Raw genomic sequence first — 24,317 nt, 5'->3', positions numbered from 1 at the left:
GTTTTTGTTTTTGTTTTTTTGTTTTTTTTTGGTTTTTCGAGACAGGGTTTCTCTGTGGTTTTGGAGCCTGTCCTGGAACTAGCTCTTGTAGACCAGGCTGGTCTGGAACTCACAGAGATCCGCCTGCCTCTGCCTCCCGAGTGCTGGGATTAAAGGCGTGCGCCACCACCGCCCACCTGCATTACAGTTATTAAATAGTTCTATGGCATGCCTGAGCACTTCTATTTCGGTACCCAGTTCAGAGAACTTGCCTCTCTGTCTGAGCCTTTCCAAGCAGAGGAAGCTATGAGGTAGGCAAGATGAACCAAGCACAGAATCAATGAGCCTGTGGGCTTATTATGTCCTCTGAGTTCTTCCCTCATTCCTGGCTGAACTTTTACTGTGCATAAGGACATTGACCCTGACTTCAAACACAATGTGCATCATCTTTGTCCCAGGGCAGTGGTACTATATACTAAGCAGCACCCCTTCTTCTCTGCAGGCCTCCAACATGCACCAATGAGCAGGTACACACACAGGCACACACACAATTATACGCGGTTACAAGCCTTTCTCTGCACTCTTGCATCTCACAACATTCTTTGAGGGTAACATGACCCTAAAAGGCAAGGATTCAATTCTTGATTGGGACTAGACATTTATGGATTCTGTTTAGTCCGAAGCCGAAATCCACCTCTCACCATCAGGGTCGTTTCCTGATTAAATGGACCACATCCAAATTCTGATGATTTTCAGGGGTAGTTTTCGGTGTTATTAACAAGCCAGGGATGAATCTGGCCAAGAAGCCACTGATGAAGGAGAAAAAGCCATGGGAAATGAAAATTGTTCCATATAAAGGATTGTGGGATTTTCTGAGACTCCAGCCTTCAAACATTTGCATTAAAAAAGAAAAAAAATGCGTCTTTGTAAAATGGGCGCTTAAGTTGGTGTACGAGTTCCCTCCACCCACCCTCTATTCTTTGCTTGTACCTCTAATTAGAATCAGCAAGCTAGACCCTTTCATAAACAAATTCAACCAAAAACAAATATGAAAATCACTGGGTCTGAAGTCTAGAAGCCTGCAGTCACTGGCCACTACAATACTCTGCTGATTAGATCCTGTAAACTAGGCACAAACCCATCTGTCTCAGGAAGAAACCCCAGATGAAGTTGCTTCTATCAGATTGGCTTATGGGCACGTCAGTGAGGCACTTTCGGATTGCTAATTGGTGCCTATTGACGGGGCCCCGCCCACTATGGGCGGTACCACCCCTAGGCAGATGGGCCTGAGCTGTATTGGAGAGATAGCTGAGCAAGCCATGGGGAAGGTTTATGCTTCAGGTTTCTGCCTTGATTTCCTGTCTGGCTTGCCTCAGGGTGAAGCTGTGATTGGAACACAGAAGCCAAATAAACTCTTTCCTTGCCAAGTTGCTTTTGGTTATGGTTTTGGTTATGGTGTTTATCACAGCAATAGAAAACCTATCTGGGACAAAGTGCAAAGCGTTTTCTTTAGAAGACTGCTTCAGAGAGCGGTGACTATTCTGTTTTGTTAATATGTGGGATGGTGTTCCTACTTTCCAGCTACTCATGAAACAACAACGAAAGACCAAAACCAAGAAACTCACTTCCTCAAACTGTGAGGAAGAGACTGAATCCAGAATTCAAGAGACAACTCCCATCCTCCTTCTTCTTCCTTCTTCATAAATATGCCGCTTATGCGGCTCTGTTTGTGATGTAACTAATCATGGCTGCCGGTTGTTTTGAAATTTGCAAATTAACCGTGAATTCCACAAAGACCCAGTCTTTCCCTATAGGAATAAGACAGTAAACCCAAGAAATGCCCATTTCCCTTGAATCCACTGGATTGAGGTTTCCTGTATGCTAGAAAATTGAGGGGCTTCCAATGCACACGCCCACACAGATCTCTGCAGTGTGCGAGCTAATGGCAGCGTCCCCTTCCAGTGAGTCATGCACCTGTTCCTCGTGAAAGTGGAGGAAGGCTCTGGTTGCTTAGCAGCCAGGGTCCTTGCTGAGCAGCGCGGTGCAAGGTTAAGCTGCGATGTGATGCTTCCTGGGGAAGGATGCCTGCAGATAAGCAGTATAGGCTCTTTCCTATTTATAGCTGCTGCTGTTCTGAATGGATAGAAGAAAAGGGAAAGGCTTCACCCAAGACTAATTAGAAATACTTACGTTAGTTATTAAAACACACCCAGAGAGAGCTAAAAAATGTGATTTTTTTTGTAGGTTTCATCTTTTGTTGTGATATGTGGGTAGAGTGGGGAGTAACTAGCTTTCCACTGAACTCCTATGAGAGTGGAAAGTACCAAAGAATCACTATAAAGCTTACGGAAATGGAAGAAATACAAGAGAGGATATTTACACCGCGGGGAAAGACAACAGATAATGGCCCCCTTTAAATATCCAAAAAGACTACCTCAACCTCACGGTATGTTTATATTCATAAGTATGCTTGAAAAATTGAGAAACAAAAATATTTAAAAGCATGTTTTCTCAAGAAATAATCATTCCTCTCCTTAACCCTATGGTAATATAAAAAAAATGTACTGGGAAGAAAGTGACAAATCCAAGTGTACTTTTTGTACTTTACTACCAACAGATATATTCCATAATACATGCCTATAAAATAATTCTAGAAATTTAAAATGTTAAATTTAGTTCTTTTTATACTTAAGCCAGGGAAGCATTGTGTGATGGTTTGAAAGAAAATGGCCCCTGAAGGGCCCAGCACTGTTAGGAGGTGTGGCCTTGTTGGGGGAAGTGTGTCACCGTGGAGGCGGGCTTTGAGGTCTCTTATTTGCTCAAGTCACACCCTTAAGACAGAAGACTCCCTGCTGCCTGTGGGTCAAGATGGAAGAACTCTCAGTTCTTTCTCCAGCATCATGTGTGTCTCCATGCCACCTTGATTCCCACCATGACGATGGACTGAACCTCTGAAACTGTAAGCCACCCCAATTTAAAGTTTTCTTTGCAAGAGTTGCTGTGTTCATGGTGTCTCTTCATAGCAAGAGAAACCCTAATTAAGACATATTGCATTTCATATGCGAGTCTTTTTTTTCAGTTTCTTTTCTTGTTTGTGTTAGAAATATGTATTTAGATAAACAAAAAATGGGAAACTATTACCTTGCTTTCTCATCTCATTCAATAGCTAATGTTACTGTCTTAGCATATAACTTTTCATTCTCCCTTGAATCTTCACAGAGCTACCTGGAGGTATTTCTATCCAGATACAAATCTGGAAAATTATGACGATGTATTTACTAACAGTGTATTTAATGTATTTAATGTATTTAAAAAACAGTGACTGTTTTTTAAAGAGCAAAGGCAGAGGAGGATCCTTAAAATGGATGTAAGTCAAACTCTTGTTTAAAAGATTGATTATCATAAAATATGAGGTTCCGGTAATGACTTAGGATTTCGGTCAGTTCCAATCAGTCATGCCATGCTATCACAGTCTCTGAAGCTGATCTAGAAAAATCCACTGCTGAGAACAGCCAAGATAACATCAGAGAGTGGAGGAGGAAGATGCATTTTCCCGTCAAACTACAGCGTGGAGCTGCTGGAGGGGCTTGTTGCCCTTCACAATGACTTTGTTATGGGAGCACAGACAAAGGAACTGTCTGCACACACACAATTGGAGGCTTTTGACTCGCCCAGAGGAACAGAGAGATGCCACTCTCAGGAAAATGGATGCAAGAGGAGATGATTATACTGAACAAACCAAGGCATCCTCAGAGATAGATCCATAGGGTATTTTTTCCCCTCACTCGTGGTTCATAGATTTTATAGAGATGTATAAAATCACATAGGTCTATATGGCATGAAAGTGGAGGAAAAACTGTCCAGAGGAATGAAGGGAACTAACAGGAGGCAGGATTGGTTAAAAAAGAAAAATTAAGAGGAGAAGGCATCTGGGGAGATGGGAATGTTCAATGCACTGCATCGGCCTGCCTGTGGGAAACGCACATAGCAGCGCAGACAAAGAGCACATATGATGAAAATAAACAGAAATAAGTAAATAAGAGAGTGGCATTGGATGTTTAAATTGCATCCCACTACAAATGACGTGGTATCTGAAGATGGTCTTAGAAGTCACGTGAAGAGGTCAGAGCTGTATAACTGATGACAGAAAATATGATCTATGATTTGAAAACAATTGCCGAGTCTTCACCATCATAACCTCACTAACATAAGTTCCAAATAGATTATAAAGTTAAGCACTAAAGAAATAAACCAGCATCTGTCTATCCCTTCGTTGTTCACTTCCCCCGCCGCATCTGACTATGGTTATTTATTTTCTGGCTCTTTTCTGGACTTCTAGGTCAACACAGCAGAGCAGTGAGGCGGAGAGATGGCTCAGTGGGTGAAGCGTAGACCTGGGATTTTATCCCTAGAGCCCATAGAGATATTCAGTTATAGTGGCATAGTTCTATAATCTCAGCACTGGGGGGTAGGGGACCAGACAGGAGGATCCTGAAGGCTGGCCAGCCAGTCTAGCAGAAAGGGTAAGCTTCAGATACAGTGAGAGATCCTGTCTCAAAAAACAGGGTGGAGAGAGATAGAGGGAGACACCCAACTGTTGACCTGTGTGTGCATAAGAAGTGCAGCCCCACCTCAGATCAGTCAACCGGTCTCTCTGAACTACAGGGCAAATGCCCAGAAGGCCATTCATAGTTGGTGGAATGAGCGATTAAAGTAAGCGAAGTGCAAGGGATAAACTTCCTTTGGACTACATATGCAATCTCCTACATGGTACGTTTGCAGGGAAATACCTATGTCAAACCCAATACTACGTACAAGGCCTATGGACCAAAAACCATAAAATCAAAACAGAGGGACTGTCAAGATGGTTCAGTGGGGAAAGGCACTTCCCACCAAGCCCGAGAACCTGAGTTTGAACCCTGGGATCCATAAGGTGAAGAAGAGAGCTGATGCCTGCCAATTGTCCCCTGTCCTCCACACATACACTATGATACATGGATACCACCACATGCGCGCACACACACACACACACACTAACAAAAAATTAAAAAAAAAATCAGAACAGAAGTGCCTAGGAGTAGTCTTCACCCATATTTATAAACAGTTTCTGCCTTTTCTACCCACAAACACCTCTTTGCTCTTACCTCTGGAAGCTAAAGTGATGAGATAAGGTTTTCTGCTCCCACTCCCCTAATCAGTGCTCAGATGTTTGTTCTTATGGGGGCAACTCTCTTAAGCATACCCTTCTGTCCCACCCCAAATGCTGCCAGAGTCACCCTGTCTCCCTCCCAGTAAGACAAGGTGGCATATTGGATGGGAGAGCGAGCATCCTGTTGAACCCATTTGCTTCTTCACCGAGGATAGATTTAACTTCTTTATTTATGCACTAGGTCCTGCAGGGCTTGAAACATAGGGTATGATGCACCCTGCAGGCCTCTAGGAGGGTTTCGTGCATGACAAATTAAACATTATGCTTTCAAAACAGCCAAAGGGGGATTAACGAGGGTACCACAGACATGCACTCCACTTTTCAGGGCCATAAACACGTTGGAGGGGGAGGTAAGGATATAATGTTTGACATACCGAGGGTCGGATCATATTCCCAGATGAATCGTTTGGTCAGAAATCTCACTACAATAGCTGTGGAAGAAAAAGAACAATATGTCAAGCGTGAGCTCTTGCTGGAGTTCTTATCCATCTGTAGAAGGAGGAGAGATTCATACGACACCATACCCGTTTGATATTTCCTTCACCTGTGACTATTGCAATGCACTTCCAATTCATATGGTGGCCTCAGACTTGGGTGGTGTTTTTAACATGCTTGTCATTCACAAATCTACAGCTTAGATTTATTTTTCTAGTCATAGGCGTCAAGCCAACCAACCAGCACAGTGTGAAAATGCACACACAAAAATGTCAACAAAGCCTTTAATTCAGATGCAAAGTGCCCCATTGCAAGTCTTTAGAGATCGAGTACTAACAACAGATATCCACAAAGGTGAGCTAAAATAATGGGGACCACCCCATTATTTAGGGATAAAAAGATGCAGTGTTAAAGACATCTAGCGCTCCAGAACGGAGACTTGGGAATTCATGATTGCTCATCAGACAGTGCCAAAGAGTGCTGTAAGAGAATGAGGGCCTAAGCTCAGATCCCAGCACCCATGTAGAAAAAGCTGGGTGTGGCCATGCCTGCCTGTATCCCCAGACATGCTGGGAGGAGAGAGGGACCAAGGACAGGAAGATCACAGGGGTTTGCTGTCTGCTTTGTTCCAGGTTGTTTGCTATAGAGCCCATCTCAAAGAAATGTCTATAATCTCTCCATTGTCCTGCACTTATTTTAGGTCATAGGCAATCTGGATATTCATCAACTGTAACTCTGGGCATGGATAAAGAGAAGTGGCGGTCAGTAATGTTGTCACGTCCCTGCAAGCCCAGCACGGGGAGAGTGAGGCAGGAGGATAGTGTGTTTGAGGATGCCTTGGCCTACATAGCAACTTCCAGGTTAGCCTGAGCTAAATAAATGGTCCCTGTCTTAAAATAAGAAAAAACAAAGCAAAATATGCTTAACCGTGTGGACACTGTTGTCCTGAAAGTCGACAGGACTCATGTCAGAGAGTTACATCCCATTGCAGTTCACAAGAGTGCTTGCCAAACTTGAGAAGGTTTGTGAAGGAGGCCATCACAAACAGTAAAGACAGACAAAGAATCCTTGGGAAGAAAACCAGCATGTTCAAACTATTTGACAAAGAATTGCACCAACACCTGATCTCTCTGAAGGCACTAGATGGTCTCTCTGAGAAGCCACTGAACTTAAATAAAAAAAATCATGGCTACTAGTTTAAAATACCAATTATATCTTTACTTTCACAGAAATACCTTGAATGAACTGCTCACAGGTATTCCTTGAAGGAACAAAGCTAACTGGAAGGGCGGGGGGAGGCTAGGTCCATGGTATCTGTCGTCACTTTTAGGGTCAGCAGAGAAGAATGCCTCTTTCCTGTTTGTGTCTCCTGTGAGCTGCCACAGTGCACAGTGCCACGTGGACACTGTCAAACAGACCTTATTCACTTACTTATATGTGAATTCGTTGCTGGTGACCAATAAGGGAAAATAGCAATATTCTTTCTTAATTGCAGAGCATGAGACTTGGTTAGAGCCAGTATACGTCCAGAGCCTGAAGTGGCATGGCCACTGACCCCGTCATCCTTCCCATGGGGAGTGGACTTGTGGTTTCAGCTGTGTCCTCCGTCTGTCACTGCGAATTCTCTCGAGAAGAAGGCTTTTATTTTTAAGTTGGTTTTTACACGTGTAAAACAATAAGTACAGACAGATACTTTTCTCCTTTAAAAATGAACAATGTTAGCCAGGTATGGAGGCACATTTCTTTAATCTCAGCGCTTGGGAGACAGAGGCAGGTGGGTCTCTCTGAGTCCTGGACCAACCAAGTCCACATAGTGAGACTCTGTCTCAAAAACAAAACAATGTTAGCAAACAGAGCTGGCCAAAGTATTTAAAGACCCTATCTTTAGTTAGAATGTTTATTTTAGCTTTAAAGGCCAATCTATAAAAAGTGTTTTGTATCTATAAGGAATGACTTAGTCAAACTATAACTGGCATTTTTCAATTCCAAAACCACTTAAAATTTAATCATTTCTCAAAGTATTTCTGAACTACATTAGACACTTCACTGCCTTTCAAAATCAAATATGCTGAGAATAATTGCATCATTTGATGATGTCTGGGCTGGCAATACAGCTTGAAGCTATAAGGAAGATATGCAAAAGACATCCAGAATGCTGTTACTGTTGAATGTTTGAAGGTTTTGAATATGTATAGATGGATTTTACATAATGTAACTGTCCTTCAGTTACGGTCACTGGGACTATTCTTAACGACACACTGCTCTTCCACGCTGTCACTTTTACTCCAGCAAAGACCTGTCACCCTCTCAAGAAACTTGTATAACATACAGAAGGAATTTGGATATGTTAACTCCAAAGAAATTTCTTGTACTCACAACAACATAACTGGGGCTGGAAGGATGGCTCAGAGGATAAAATAGCTCATGGCCCAAGCCTCAGGACTTGAGTCTGACCCATGGATCACGTGGTGGAAGGAAAGAAACAACTTCTGAAAGTTGTCCTCTGACCTCCACAAGGACATCATGGCATGTGCATGTCCACACACATACACACATACTACACAACAACAACAATCATAAAGTACAGGTTTCATCTACCTTCAAGACCACCTATTTGCTGTTGGCAGGCTGTTCCTGTTGACTCTTCGGATACTGGCTGAATTCCTACTGCCAACTATACAGAGTAACCTACTTCTGGTAGTGTAGCCAATCTAACAACGTCAATATTCTTACACAACTGCACACAGTGATTATTTCTAACAATGGGAGCATGCATTTAACAAACTAATCTATTTCAAATACCAGCAAAGTACGCAGAAACAGTGACACACATTTATCAGAGATGTGTTCTCAGGTGTTCCTTTTTTTCCTTATGAATTAATTTTGGGAAAGACAAAATGACATATTTTTAGATTTCTATTTCTATAACATTTTAATTTGCTTGGCATAAAGAATAAAATGGTAATTTTACACTGTGATGTATTGTCTGTTAAATGTTTTATTATTCTCTAAACTGTGGCCAAGATACCCCAGCGACTCTGCATTTTAAGGGTCACCAGAATTATTTATCCCCCAGAGTTTTCTTTCTTTCTTTCTTTCTTTCTTTCTTTCTTTCTTTCTTTCTTTCTTTCTTTCTTTCTTTCTTTCTTTTTACAAATTTCATTACAGAATATGATTTTTATATATGATATCAGCCCCCACCCGTGCATATTTCATTTCCTGCTTCACCGGTTGGCCCCTGGCTGTTGGGCTGCTTCTATTCACTGGAGCAGCCTCCTTGTGCTGAGATTCAATACAGCCCATGTCATGCACCATCTTTGTCATAGATGCTCCATGACTGTAGACGGAGACTGCTTGTTTGTTTCCCAGCTGCCCAGACCTGAAACAATCACACAGAAACTCTATTAATTGCAGCAGTGCTCAGCCTGTTAGCTTATGCATATTTCTAGCTAACTCTTACATCTTAAATCAACCCATACCTATTAATTTATGCATCACCACGAGGTCGTGGCTCCAGCAGGGGCATCTGTCTCCTGTGGCAGCCACAGGGCTTCTCACTGATCTGCCTTCTTTCTCCCAGCATTCAGTTTAGGTTCCCCACCTAGCTCTGCTCTGCCCTATCACAGGCCAATGCAGATTCTTTATTCATTAACCAATAAAAGCAGCACATATACAGAAGGATTTCCTACATCATATTCCCCTTTTTGTCTAAATGAAAGGAAGGTTTTAACTTTAACATAGTAAAATTACATATAACAAAACAGGTATCAAGCAAGAATTACAGTTACAATATTTATATCTATTTTTTCTTTTATCATAACTAAGCAATACTTGAAGAAGTGAGGGATGCTATTTAAGGGAGTGGCAAAGGTGATCCCCTCCCTTTTTTCGATCTTTTGAGATAGGGTTTCCCTGTATAACAGCTCTGGCTGTCCTGGAACTCACTTCATAGACCAGGCTGGCCTTTAACTCACAGAGAGCCGTCTGCCTCTGCCTCCTAAGTGCTGGGATTTAAGTTGCATGCTACCACTGCTTTGCATATGATCCTTTTTCAAAAAGAGATTTTTCTTTTAATTTTATGCGCTTGTGTTTGTGTGTGTGTGTGTATTTGCGCGCACGTGTCTGTTTATCATCTGCATGAAGGTACTCAAAAAGACCAGAAGAGGGCATCAGGTTCCTGGAATTGGATTTACAGGCAGCTGTGAGCCACATGATGTGGGTTCTGAAAATCAAACCTGAGTCTTCTGCAAGAGCTGCAAGTGCCCTTAACCACTGAGCAGCCTTTCCAGCTCCTGTAGTCCTTTGTGATAAGGGAGTTTTAAAATGTATAAGAGAAGATATCTGAAGGGATAATACTTCAGACGGAAAGAAGGGCAAGGCCCTGAGACAGGGAAATGTGAGTGGCATGGTCCTGGAGCGTGGCCTGGGCAGTGTGGCTCATGGAGAAGGAGCAATGGTGAGTACAGACGGAGAAAAGGCAGTTTTGTACCATTGCCCCATGATGCACTGCTGCTCATGACAGAGCCATAGCTGCTATTAACTACCACAACCACCTACTGATATTAAGAGGAACAGAGCAACTATGATTGCACAGAGATTATTATTATTATTATTATTATTGTTATTGTTATTGTTATTATTATTATTATTACTGTTACTGTTGCTGTTATGTTGCTTGGCCATTTCTTTAAAAATGCATATTCTGCGAGAGCAGAATCTGTGGGATTCATTCTGCTTATCAGTTTTCCGGTTTCTAGAGTGGTTCCTGGTAGACAAAAAGGTCCTTACTAGGTAGATGAAAAGCCAGAATCAGTGATGGTAACAATGATGACTCATCCTTAAAAGGGAAGTAACAAGCCATCACTGAAAGACACAGCAGAGAAACCAGTTGCAGAGGAATCCCAATGGCACCATGCCACTTTTGAATAAATCTTCCCATAAGAGGTGACGTGGGTATATGACGTTAGGGGCTCAAGCAGCATAGCGGAGGCATATAAGGTCTTTTTCATGATCACAATAACATTTGTTATTCTATAGCTTATTAATATGCACTGTCTAGGGCTAGAGAGGCAGCCAGAGGATGAAAGTAACTGCTGTTCAAGCCCAGTGACCTGTGCTAGGGCCCTGGAACCCACACATGAAAGTGGAAGGAAAGAACTAGTTCCTCCACATGTGTGCCATGACAGGTGTGCTCTAATACATGTGCACACACGCTAACAATAAATAGTGTTGAAAATATCTTTTAAATGTTTGTGTAAGAGTTGGGGGTGTGAGTCAGTAGTAGAGTGTTTTCCTGGAATGTGCAAAGCCCAGGACTTAGTTCCCAGCACTGCCTCCTCCCACGAAAGCTACTGTTAACTACAAAGGCCAGTTTAATTTTCTCACTTTCGCTATCCCCACATCTCGGGCAGAGTGTGAGTTTGTTTGGTTTTCTGAAGCCCAGTGCAAGATTGCAATCTTTGCTTCCCACAGAACTCTGACTTTTCCTCTTGCCAGTTTGTGTTCGATATGATAAATCTTTTTAGCCAGAAGTAAACGGATCCGATCAAATGCAAGCTCACAGTGATACTTACAAGAGTCTGATCCCACAACAACACAGGCAGACCCTGCAGATGGCACTGTGCAGGCTCCCGCTGAACAGTTAGTTCATGGAGTGTCTGTGCTGTCTTTTGTTAAGATGCACAAGGGCAGGCGATCGCCTACAAAGATGTGATTGCTCATCCCTGCAGGGCCTCGGGCATGCAGATCTGGCTGTACAACCGATTGACTCTAACCTCAGTGGCACGGGAGAATAAGCATTTACTATAGAGCAGTAGAGAAAAATAACACACTAGCATGGGGCTGAAAAACCTACATGGAAATGTTGAAAATACCCAGGCCAAAGTTTTAAATATTTCATATTTATTTGTTATGTGAGTGTGTGTATACATGTGCCACACAGCACATGTGAAGTTCAGAGTACAGCCCGTTGTTGAAATAGGAGCGGCAGGGCTGCGTCCCCAGCACCTGGCCGCCCGCATGGCTAGTTTATACCCAGAAATAATTACACGGAAACCGTATTCTTTCAAAGACTGCCTGGCCCGGCTAGGTCCAGTTTCTTATTGGCTAGCTCTTACATATTGTTCTAATCCATTTTTAATATTCTGTGTAGCCCATGAGTTGGCTTACCAGAGAGGATCTTAACCTGCGTCTGTCTGGAGCGGGAGGATGAATAATTTACATTGATATGGATTTTTCTTTAGTGATTTAAATTTAAGGTCAATTTTGAATGTATATAGGTTGTTAATGAATAATAATTAATAGTAGTTAAGCTTGTAGTTATGTTAGTTAAGATTTTCTAGATGTGCATAGATATATTTTAGATAGGCATTCTTCATATTTTTCAAAGATTATAGAATATGGCATTTTAAATGTTTTAATAACTTAGGACTTTTCATGACAATGAGACACTCTGCTCCTGGCAGCACCAATCTACTTCAAGAGGAAGATGGGCATCAAAGAGGATCCTTATGGAGTTTGATAGCCATTTGGGCAAGAAACTGCTCTTGCCTGGACTATTGCATAAACTGGACACAGAGAACCCGCAGAGAGAGGACTGCTGAACTTGCCTAAAGGTGAGATGATCTTTCGGGGTTCCTGCTTCATGAAAGAGTCTGCAAGACATTCTTCAGGACAAGCAGATAGTGACTGCCTTTGAAATTTCCTGCTTTGTGGAAATGTCTGCTGGAAACTATGGGCCTGTAGGCCGAAGATGGATGCCCCAACGGTACAGAGGAACTTTGGGTGACTGTCCAGGCAGCGAGATGTCTCTGTCATTTCTAGAGTTTTGGATGTTAAGTTAAAGCCTTCTTTTTTTTGTTTAAACAGAAAAAGGGGAAGTGATGTGGGAGTGTCATATATCAATCTGTTGATTTCATTGGCTGAGCAATAAAGAAACTGCTTGGCTTAGCTTAGAGCATAGATGGGAGGAGGAAACAGAATAGAATTCTGGGCGGAAGAGGAAGTGAGGTCAGACTCTGCTCTGCTCCCGGAGAGACTCGACAGCTCTGCTCTGGAGCAGAGACACCATGCTTGCCATGCTACACTCTCCCAGGATGGACGAAGGCTAGAATCTTCCCGGTAAGCGCACCTTGGGGTGCTTACACGCATTATTAGGAATGGGCTAGTCCAGGTGCGAGAATTAGCCTGTAAGGGCTAGAGTTCATGGGCCAAGCAGTTCTTTAAATGAATACAGTTTGTGTGTTGTTATTTCGGGCGTGAGCTAGCCAAGCGGCTGGGGTGTTGGGGACGCAGCCCCGCTGCTCCTATTTCAACAGCCCGTGGTGGTTCAGTTCTCAGCTTCCATTCTTGCAGACTCTGGGGATTGAACTTGGTTCCTCAGGTTTGGCAGAAAGCATCTTATCCACTGAGCCATCTTGTCAGCCCCCAGGTCAAAGCTCTTATAACCATTGCTGCTTCCCGCTTCCCACCTGGTCATCAGGCACCCTTTCTGAGTTGTGTCCACCATCCTCATCACGCCCCAATGGAAACCCTTAATTTAATTTAATTTAGGCTCTAGGGCTTCTACTTCCTAACTCATGCAGTAGTGAAGGGGTTGGTTACAAATAAATGAATTCTTGTATTCACTTTATAACCAGTGAGACCTTCGTGAAGCATTCCATGTTCTAGAAACACATAAAATCACATCACTTTGTTATGGCTTTTACACATTTTACTAACTACTGCCGTAAAGACCTTCAAATGCTCTGTGAGAAACAAACACAATGTTTGTTACACAAAATAGAAGGGGAATCTTCTACTGCATAGCACCTTTGTGGACCATTAGTTTTGGGGTAAGAACTCTTGACCATTTTTTAAATCAATTTTTCCCAATTTAACTAATAACCAAGCTTATTACCATTCAACAAAAGTTGTAAGCTTAAAGCTGGAGGAGGGCATTAGAATGAGTTGACCCAGTATCCCAAGCATGGAGTTTCTTGAAATGAGACTGTACCCACAAGGGATCTCTCTCCCCAACTCCCCTCCTCCTCAGCACCTACTGCACAATTATTTGACTTTAATACCAGCAAACACCCGAGGCCATGGTACCTATTGCTAACCCTACACGGCTTGCAAGATCAATGTAAAATTGCTCTGTGTACAAAATTCACTTTGAATTTATGGTCTGTAGTTACCGTGTCATAATAAAGCAAGCACTAAAACTAATGCAAGAGAAGGATGGGCGTTTTCCTCTCCCCCTCTGTTGTTGGCTCATTCCGCCAAGCACAGCCTTGATTGAAACGGTGTCATAAAAAGTATAATGGGAAAGGCTCAAGAATGCAGTCGTGTTAATATCACCAATCTAATCTACTGAGCATGCACTGGAAGCTCAGACACTGTGCTAGGCCTTTGCCAGCACAACTGTACTCATTATTTATCTGTGTGTGTGTGTGTGTGTGTGTGTGTGTGTGTGTGTGTGTCTGCATGAGTGGGGTGAACATGGGTACAGGTGTGTTTTGGTACTGCAATACTTGTCAGATTCTTTTTTTTTTTTTCTTTTTCTTTTTCGAGACAGGGTTTTTTTTTTGTGGTTTTGGAGCCTGTCCTGGAACTAGCTCTTGTAGACCAGGCTGGTCTCGAACTCACAGAGATCCGCCTGCCTCTGCCTCCCAAGTGCTGGGATTAAAGGCGTGCGCCACCACCGCCCGGTTTGATTACATTTATTTATTTATTGGTTTTTCGAGACAGGATTTCTCTGTGTAGCTTTGGAGTCTGTCCTGGAACTCACTCTGTAGACCAGACGGGTCTCGAACTCACAGTGATCCGCCTACCTCTGCTTCCAGCTGGAATTAAAGGTGTGCACCACCATTGCTTGTCCATTTATTTATTTATTTCTATTCTGTGTGTGTGTGTGTGCGTGTGTGCATGCACGCGTGCACATCTGCATGTGTGCATCTGGGGAAGCCAGAGAACTTTGAGAGTCAGTTCTGTCCTTCCAAGATTATCAGCCTGGGCAGCAAGCCCTTTACCCACATACGCCATTTCACTAGGCCCATATTTCTCATCTGAGGGCCCCCGACTTCAGGTTCCTCGAGTTTTCGGCCACTGGGGTTCAAACAAAGAGAGTGCTGCCAGAGATTGCTGCATCCTCTGCTGTCACTGCGCTCTCTGGATGAAAACTTTCCTGAGGATGCCATATGTAAGTTATATGTACAAGTGTGCTTACTTGCGTGCTACCTGGATACATTGTTCCATCTTGGCTGGGGATGGGCAACGAAGACATTGCATGGTTTTGCTCAACATTGCTTTTGCTATGAAAGAATTAAACCCATGATGAAAATAGCACCTGAAATATCTCTAAGAAAAATCACTTTTCTAGACATGAGGTTGAGTGTTTATTATTGGCCTTTTTTTTCTCACTGTGGAGCAAAGACACACTTTTACTTCTATAAGCCATGGCACACTGATACACACACATGGTGTGTCAATCCTTTGCCTCACCGTCTACATTTAGTTGACTTAATTATTTTCTTTGGGGTTGAATATTTTAAATATTATGCAAGAGTGCCATGGCATTGGTGGGGATCTGGGGGAGGGTTGCTTCCGAAGTCAGTCCTCCTGCACCAATTTTATTTCAATTTAGCTTCCTTAAAATCCAGACAAGCTAATAACTGATCAGCATAGTAAGTAGGCAGTAAAGGCTGGACCATCGTCAAGTGAGGGAGGATGAAGGACATACAAGGCACAGCAGACGCATGATGCTACTATACAACCCACAGCAGTCACCTCCCATTTAAAATTCCAACCTTGCAAGGACATCACTTCCTCTATTGTGTTCATGCCATTCATTTCTTCTCTATCACAGAATATACCCAACGACTTTGTAAATATTTATTGTTCTTAGGTCTAACCACTGGTTCTGATGCCCATCTGGTCCACCTATCATCAACCGCTTCTCAGGTCTGGCCACTGGTACCAATGTCCATCTGGTCCACTTAGCTTTGCTAATCTGATTGATCAGAATTGCAGGACTCACTGTACCTCTTCCCATAGGTCAGCGAGAAACCACCATCATTGCCACCCACAGCTGTTAGCCTTACACTAGCCAAAGGTTTTGAGAAAAGACTGAGATGGGCATTCTTCCCAAAAGAACACCCACTGAGGACCCAGGAGATGAAGACTGTGGATTATCATGACTCAATTATAAGAAACTTAATTGCCATTCATTAATCAAATTAGCTGTTCTGTTGAAGTGTATACACTCCTTGACTACGACGTTAGAGAGGCTCTAGGAATGTTTTAAATTCAACACCAATGGCACTTTCTGAACATTCAACGGGAGCCAAGTACATAATGGATATTGATCACAAATGTATTTACTTATCATACAAGCTCTTGAAAGTGGGAATTAATGCTTCTATTTTATACAAAAAGAACATGAAAAGAAATAAGATTAACTTTCTGTATTTGCAGAGAAGCTAAATGGAGGAGCCAAGACAGAGTTCAGTAACTTTTTAAATCTCAAAGCACATACTTTTAGCAATATGCAATAGTTACTACTAAATTTTAATATTTCCACACATGACTTAATTCTACATGGTTGAGATTTTTTTCGATATGAGTGTACACCCTATTGAGAAGCAGGCTTTGGGAACTGCATTTTTGGTTCATGACTGGGATTTCTTCTTTACTGGAGAAAATCACCATGACCCAAAACCATGGCAACACAGCGAGAGATTATAAATTTTGAGAAGCAAAAAGGAAACTTTAAGATAAGTAAGATTTTTGTTTCTCTCTTCAAATGTTTTTTTTTTTTTTTTAATTCATGCAACAGACCATAGGAGACAGGAAGTACGTAATGGAGCAGATATCAGGCAATGTGAGCTGAACTGTGGTCTCCTGGCCAGTTTCTTTCAGAAAAAAAATTAAATAAATAAAATGTCAGAAACCATCTTAGGCAACCGTCTCAGCAAAGAAAATAACATATGGTTTTTATCCTTATAGACTTGAGAATTCGCTCTCGCGCATGCCCTGGGAAAAGCTAAGACAGGGGTGACGGTGGTGGGGTGACTGATCTAGAACATGCCTCAGGTCCAAACTAACCCATAACCCAGGTCCTGTTGTCACGGTGTTCTCATTGGAGAAAAGAAGCAAGGGCAGATGGTGGGGAGCTCGACTCACTTTGGTGCTGCAGAGGACCTGGTGATCTCCAGAGTGTGAAACACGAGACGTGAACGTGGAGTCACACTTTATGAAGGGCTAACTGATGATTCTGCTCTGGCGTAGAGGTAGAGGCAGGTGATTAGTAATTCTCTACCTACAGCTTTTGGTAGTGTCATGTGTTCAAGTTCAGCATCACAGAGACTTAAGAAATTTCCTTACTAGACTCCTCCTCAAAAAAAAAAATACCTCCAAACTTATATCTCCCCCTTCCCTTTCCTCTTCCCTTTCCTCCATTCCCTCCCCCTCCCCTTCTCTCCCCTCTCTTGTCCTATTTTTCCTCCTCTCCTCTCTTCCCTTCTGTGGCAGGGTCATGCTTGAAACCCCCAGATGGCAATCCTCCTGCCCCAGCCTCCTGTGTACTGGGATCACAGGCACATACTATTTCAGGCTTTCATTCTGTGGACAACACATCCACTCATCTCTTTCCTTCACTCTCCATATCAAATTAGTGTTCATCTCGGGAGCAGCTCAAATCCAGCCATCCTCATCCTCAGGACCCCTGCATATCCACAAACTTCAGATGAATATCTAAACTGTGCACCTCCTCCCCTTTCTCCTCCGCCTTTGTCAGTCCAGGTCAAATCAAAGCTTCACCTTGAATATCCCTGCCTCCTCATGCTCCAGGCCACCCACCGTTCTTTTCTTCCAGACCTGGGTCTTTTTTCGACCCACCTTCTATGTGCCTAATCTTCCTTTGTGTTGGGGTGGAACGTTCTGTGACTGTTCTTTCCTCCTACAAGACACGGCAGCCATTGTGCCTCAAGGGAAGGACAGAAGTGTTCATGTCCCGGCACAGAGCCTGGTGTGGTCTGCCCTATAGAGCGAGGGCAGCTCTTTGAAGCTTTGGGTTATCAGGCTTTGGCAATGGTTGAGACCAATGACATGCCAATTTGAAATCTCATAGACTTATCAAAGGAAAACAAAGTAACTTCTGAACTGATGGACTATGTTGGAAGGAAACATTGGCTAGACTGGAGGTGGACCGGTAAGAACCGCCTGATTTGAAATGCCAGGAGTAAGGATCATCGAAAGATACAGACACAGAAATCAAATTTCAGATGTGTTTACTGATAACCACCTTCAGTCCTTTGAGAGTTCTTTAGGTTTGGGAAGATGGTTGAGTAAAGAACTTGCCACTCAAGGATGAAGACCTGAGTTTGGATCCCCAGCACCCATGTGAAAGGCTGGCATGGTGGTGTGTGTCTATACCTCCTTCACAAGTCAGCTCACACCCAGCTGTAACTACAGTTCCAGCGGATCTGGTGCCCAGGCATACTTGCCAGCAAGATACCCACACATATAAAAACTAAAATAAGAAGCTGGGCAGTGGTAGCACACACCTTTAATCCCAGCACTCAGGAGGCAGAGGCAGGTGGATCTCTGTGAGTTTGAGGCCAGCCTGTTCTACAAGAGCTAGTTCCAGGACAGCTAGGACTGTTACACAGAGAAACTCTTGTCTCAAAAAAAAATTTAAAATAAAAAATAAGGTGAAGAGCAATTGAGAAAGACATTTGGCATTGACTTCTATCTATAGTGAACACACATGTGCATGCACACAGATGTATACTCATACTCTCCACACATGCACCTTTTTATTAAAACTTTCTTTTTTATATGCAATTTTCATATTTAATCAATACACATTTATTGACTCCCATGCAAAGTACCAAAAGAAAGCAAGACAGAAGATTCCACGGGCAAGATGATATCATATTAGAGCTAAATTGTGAGTTGAGGCTTGGATGAGTCAAAGCTTGCTCACTTCTAGAGAGAAAGTCAAGTAGAGACTTGACATGTCTAATAGTGACAATGCAGAAGAGCCACATTCAGCTAGGAATCACACGTTCATGGATGGGTCAAATGCTGTGTGGGTGAAGCCATGTATGTGTGTTGGGGTGGGCTGTGAAATTCTTTTAGCCCAGAATATGAAGAAACTCATGTCACACTGAGAAGCTCAGTTCTACTCTGGAGTTCATGAGCCCACACACACGTTCCTGGGGGTGAAGATGACTGCACTTGATCTGGCCCAGAAACCATCACTGATTAGGAGTTGAGCGGATGGGAGAGGAATGAGTACAATGGTTTGATGAAGAATGACATCATTCTGGAAGATCAATGAGTGTTTTAAAGAATGACATCAAGCTTGAAGACGGTGAGCATGTGATGTTAATGAAAACATCAAACAGAGTTACCATCCAGCCAGCGTTTCACACACACACACACACACACACACACACACACACACACACACACTTACACATGCATCATTCTTTATTCTTCCGTCCATCCATCCATCCATCCATCCATCCATCCATCCATCCATCTATCCATCCCATAGTCAACATGTGTCTCTTGGCTGTCTGTCCTGTCGTAGTTACTGTCAGACACTGTTCCGTAGCTGCCGGCTGACCCGGCAGCTGGCGGGAGTGGTCCCTGTCATGGCGCCACTCTGCTGGGTTGTAAATGTAGTCGATGTGGCTAAAATGGGGTAGATGGTTTACAGAAAGCAGAGACTTTGTCCATAATGCTGCCTTTCCATAACCATGGCATTCTCTCTTGCTTCCCGTGTTCTCTACCTAATCTCAGATTTCTGGCTGCACCGAAAAAGTGAATGTATCCAGAACAAGGCAAGTATTAAACAATCCGTTTCTATAGCTGTACTCTCTGAAGAGACCCCACCCCCACCCCTTATCATTTTGACCCCCTGCTGTCTTTCCCAGGAAGGTCAAAACAAGTTGACACAAAAATCCTTAAGCCTCATAAAAAGTAAAAATGAGCAACTTAATGGATGTGTAAAATGAGCCCAGTACAAAGACGCATGCTGTATAAGCTGGCGGGGAAAATGGGAGGTGAACTAGATCGAGATGGGGTTGAAGCAGAGCTTTGAAATGACTGCCTGTGTAAGCCTGAAAACGTGGACTTGTTCTACATTCTGGGAAGAATAGCACCCTGAAGGAAAAGACTTATCATGGAAATGCGAATTTTCGGTGAAAGGCTTTTCTTAATACAATTTCCAAGAGCTGTCGGAAAACATTGTGTTTATGGAACCCAAGATATAGAGTCTCACTTCAGGACATTGAAATAGTGAATGATGAGGGCTCCCAGCTGTGGAAGTGTCGAGGTAAGGATTAAGTTGATTATGGCAACTGTCTTAGGGGGGGCAAATGGAAGTAGGAAAGGCTGGGGAAGCATGGCTTCAAAATCTCAACATATCTGATAAGAAGATTGGGAATGTTTATGATGATTATAAAATGAAAGCAATAAGTTTTTCAAGAGCAAAACCAATGTGTATGATTGTCTGCCGATATATTACTGCTCATTTGAAGCTGAAAGACCAGTTTGGAATATTGTAAAGAGGTCACTAGATTTTGTCTTCAAGTCTGAAGGTTAATACACCAAATTTCAATAACACTCTACACTTTCTTGGTCCAAACTTTCCAACTAGATTCATACAAGTTGAGAATTATTATTTGCCTTAGTTATAAGAATAACAATTAAGAAATAAATGACATCTTTCCAATATGGGGTTTGTAGTCACAATTTTCTGGTTTGTTGTGTATTATTAAAAGCAACATTTCATTCTAAGACAATGAGTTTCACCAAAATCGTCTGCAAGGAATTAAATACTGTTTATGTTATCAAAGGATTTGAATAAAAATCAGGTTTTCGATCTTTACTTTTTGCTGAAAGAGGAAATACATGTGATATTAATGTCTATTTCTTTTTCTTCTTGTGTCTACAGCTACAGAGCAGTAGAAGCTGATAGCTAGAAATATTCAGATTTTACTGTGGGCATAAAAGAGATTCTGAATGACTAAATGTCCCAAGGAAGCTGAGGAGTCTCTAACACAATGCTTATGGGGACATCAGTCATGGAAAGGCTCACGGACCTCTCAGGACTCTGTCCATAGAAGTTCTTTGCTCTGCCCTGGTCTTGTTTCTTGTCCATGTGACACTTAGTGGCTTTAACAGGCTGTGGCTAGTGATTAGGTGTAACTTCAAACAATGGGGAGTTTCTGTGGGTCTCAACATGATCCTGAAGTTGCCCTCAGAACTCCATAAAAACTGGACCCAAAGCTGGGCGATGGTGGTGCACGCCTTTAATCTCAGCACTTGGGAGTCAGAGGCAGGAGGATCTCTGTGAGTTCGAGACCAGCCTAGTCTACAAGAGCTAGTGCCTGGACAGGCTCCAAAGCTACACAGAAAAACCCTGTCTTGAAAATACAAAACAAAACAAAAAAAAAACCCTCCAAAAAACAAAATAACAACAACAACAACAACAACAACAAAAAAAAAAACCTGGATCCAAAATGTCCATTGTGAAGGGAGCTAGGGCTCACAAACCCAAGAGTGTAGGTGAGAGAAACTGTGGGCCACTGGGCTGGAGAACCACCCATGAGAAGCTTGTAAGACAAACCACAATGTGCTCAAAATACATCACATACTCGGACAAAGATGTTGAAAAAGTCTGTTCCGTGTACACAGAATATTTATAAAAGTAAACAAAAGCATCATAAACATATGAATGGTCAAATGGTTGTATTTTTATTTAATCCACGTGGCTGCGGCTTCACTACCAAGGTGACCAGAGTGGGGCAGGTGGGACTGAAATGCTCCCAGCACGACATCCGGACAGCAAAGAAACACAGAGCAGTGCCCGTCTTCCTTCACCATCAGTGACTGTGCAGAATCAGGCATAGAAATAGCCATGTGTGTTTCATCACATCAACTCCTTCATCCTGCGGCAACACTAGGCTTCATCCATGGCCCTGTGTGGCTCAATAATTCATATCTTCCTATTGCTGAATACTCCAGTCTATAGGCCTTTCAACCAGCCACTATTTGAAGACTCACTTAATTGATCCCATTTGGGGGCAGATATGGTTCGGTAAAGGGAACTCGCATACAAGTATGATGTAGAGAGAGACCATCAGAACATTTTGATAAACGTCAAAGAGCACAGTTGCTGGGTTAGGGTAAGGCTGTACATTTAGTCTGAGAAGAAATTACCCGTGTCCTTCAAAGTGTCTGCACCATTTTACATTTTTAAGATCGTGACTGGCACCATCATCAGGTTTATAGCCTTTGTAGGATTAGGAGATCATAGTTTCTAGGTAGGGCAAGATGGCTAACATCTGTAATCCAAGCCCTTGGGAATCTGAGGCAGGGGGATTGTTGCTAGTTTAAGAGCAATGCAAGCTCACACCAGAGTGTATTCTGCTACCAGGGATGAGCCTCCCTGGACGCCTTGTCCCACTCAGATCCCACTCGGTCACTCCTGTAGTGTCCGTGTATAGTCTACACATTTCTTTCTTCCACACATTCTTCCTTCCCTCTTTTCCTAGAGTCTCTGGTTTAATTGAGCACCTTGCACCATTCTGATTTTGAGTTTCGGGGCTAGAGAGATGGCTCAGTGGTTAAGAGTATCGTCTGCTCTTCCAGAGGACCCAGGTTCAATTCCTAGCACCCACAACTGACTGTAAATCTAGTTCCAGGAGATCTGATACCTTCACACTAATATGCATAAAATAAAGTTATATTAAAGTAACTTTTTGAATCTCTCTTAGCACATCAACCACACTTTTAAAAAAGAAGTGCTGATCTTAGAGCATGTAATACACAGCAACACCTGGGTCAGTTTTTGAACAAAAAGCTCTTCCCCAAGTGTAGACTGTCATCCACCCTTGCCCTGTGTCATTACTGTCACTCATTTTGATTATACGCATTGTTATTATCATTGTTTGAACAAGGGTTACCTATTACATCATTTGAAGAATAAAAATACAAAAGATTTCATGATTTCTTCTGCATCTTCTCTCAAGTTTCATGCTAAACACATTTCTTTTTTAAATTATTTTATTAATGTGTTTATATAAGTGTGTGAATGCATTTTTGTTAAGTGCATTTGTATGTGTGCACACAAGTGTTTGCATGTGTGTGTGCGAGGTGTGTGTGGGTACCCATAAAGACTGGAAGAAGATATCAGAGCCCCAGGGCCTAGAGTTACAGGAGGATGTGACCCAGTGGGAACCAAACTCAAAGGGCAATATCTTGATTGATGAGTGATGTGGGAGTGCCACCCTTAGACTGGGGGTCCTGGGTTGTAAAAAAAAAAAAAAACAGGCCCAATAAAAGCAAGAGAGTAAGCAGTGTTTCTCCATGGTTTCTCCTCAGTTCCAACCTCTAGGTTCCTGCCCTGAGCTCTTTTCCTGGCTTCCGTCTATAAAGGGCCATAACAACAATACACATAAGACACAATACACCTGCTCCTTCCCAAGCTTTATCACAGACACAGGAGCCAACTAGGACAACCATTATTTTGTTTGATTTATCCCTACCTTTTCACATTATGCTTAACTTTAAAGATTGTGTCTGAACACGAGATTGGTTAATATCTATCTATCTATCTATCTATCTATCTATCTATCTATCTATCTATCTTCTATCTATCATCTATCTATCTATCTATCTATCTATCTATCTATCTATCTATCTTCTCGATATCTATCTATCATCTGTCTGTCTTTCTATTTCTGTAAAAACAATGACTATGTTCCATAATGACCGTGTATTATATTTTACAGTTCATAAACCATGTGTCACCTTTTAGCCAGCACAACCAGAACTGTTACTTTGCTCAAACTGGAAGATTCACTTCGGAGTCACGTCACTAGGCTTATTTTTTTCAACACAAAGTGTTCTCTTTCTAGCAACTCAGAAAGCAGATTTATTCAAGGGTAAATCTCCAGGACGGAGCAGCTAGAACCCCATCAGCAAAGGCGGTGTTTCCGTGTGGTTGTCTGGAGTATTTTGTAAAATTTCACTTTATGCCCCATCTGTCTCCCTCCAGCCTTTTCTCTATAACTGGATGTTAAAATGAACCAAGCCACTGCTGTGCTCATTTATGGGATCCTAACATAGATATGCTGCTGAGATTCATGTGGTGTGATGCAAATATCAGTTTAATTATTCGTTGATGATTTGTCAATTAGTGTCTGAGTTATTTTGCTTCTGTTTTCCCTAGCATTTCCCTGAGTAATAAACTACTAGGGAGTTCCAGGGAGAGAAAAATGAGAGGGAAAAGAAATATGTAACACCAGTCTCTCTCATTAGATGTTTTAAAGGTATTTAAACTGTTGAAATAGGGGCGGCGGGGCTGCGTCCCCAACACCCCGGCTGCTTGGCTAGCTCATGCCCGAAATAACAACACACAAACTGTATTCATTTAAGAACTGCTTGGCCCATGAACTCTAACCCTTACAGGCTAATTCTCGCACCTGAACTAGCCCATTTCTAATGATGTGTGTAAGCACCCCAAGGTGCGCTTATCGGGAAGATTCTAGCCTCCGTCCATTATGGATCTGAGCTTCATGCATCTCCCTCAGAGCGCAGAGCTATTGCGTCTACCTGGGAGGGCTGAGCATGGCGTCTCTCCGGAAGCAGTGCAGAGTCTGACCTCACTTCCTCTTCCGCCCAGCATCCTATTCTGTTT

The 24,317-nt window shown here is 42.6% G+C and overlaps 1 protein-coding gene across 3 annotated transcripts in view; it reads right to left on the bottom strand.

The window, feature by feature from the left end:
- Nucleotides 1-24,317, bottom strand: part of Rerg (RAS like estrogen regulated growth inhibitor) — a 114,504-nt gene that overhangs the window by 9,121 nt on the left and 81,066 nt on the right. For 2 of the 3 annotated variants that reach the window (XM_050135223.1, XM_050135224.1), the window contains exon 3: nucleotides 5,563-5,619. The exons of the other annotated variant lie outside the window; for it this stretch is intronic. In XM_050135223.1, the coding sequence (XP_049991180.1) occupies nucleotides 5,563-5,619 (57 nt within the window). The remainder of the gene's footprint in view (nucleotides 1-5,562; nucleotides 5,620-24,317) is intronic. 3 annotated transcript variants of the gene reach the window in all.

This window comes from Alexandromys fortis, unplaced genomic scaffold (genome assembly GCF_014885135.2).
Source record: "Alexandromys fortis isolate MF-2015 unplaced genomic scaffold, M_Fortis_MF-2015_v1.1 scaffold_21, whole genome shotgun sequence".
NCBI lineage: Eukaryota > Metazoa > Chordata > Mammalia > Rodentia > Cricetidae > Alexandromys > Alexandromys fortis.
This window is presented reverse-complemented; position numbering and strand designations above follow the sequence as displayed.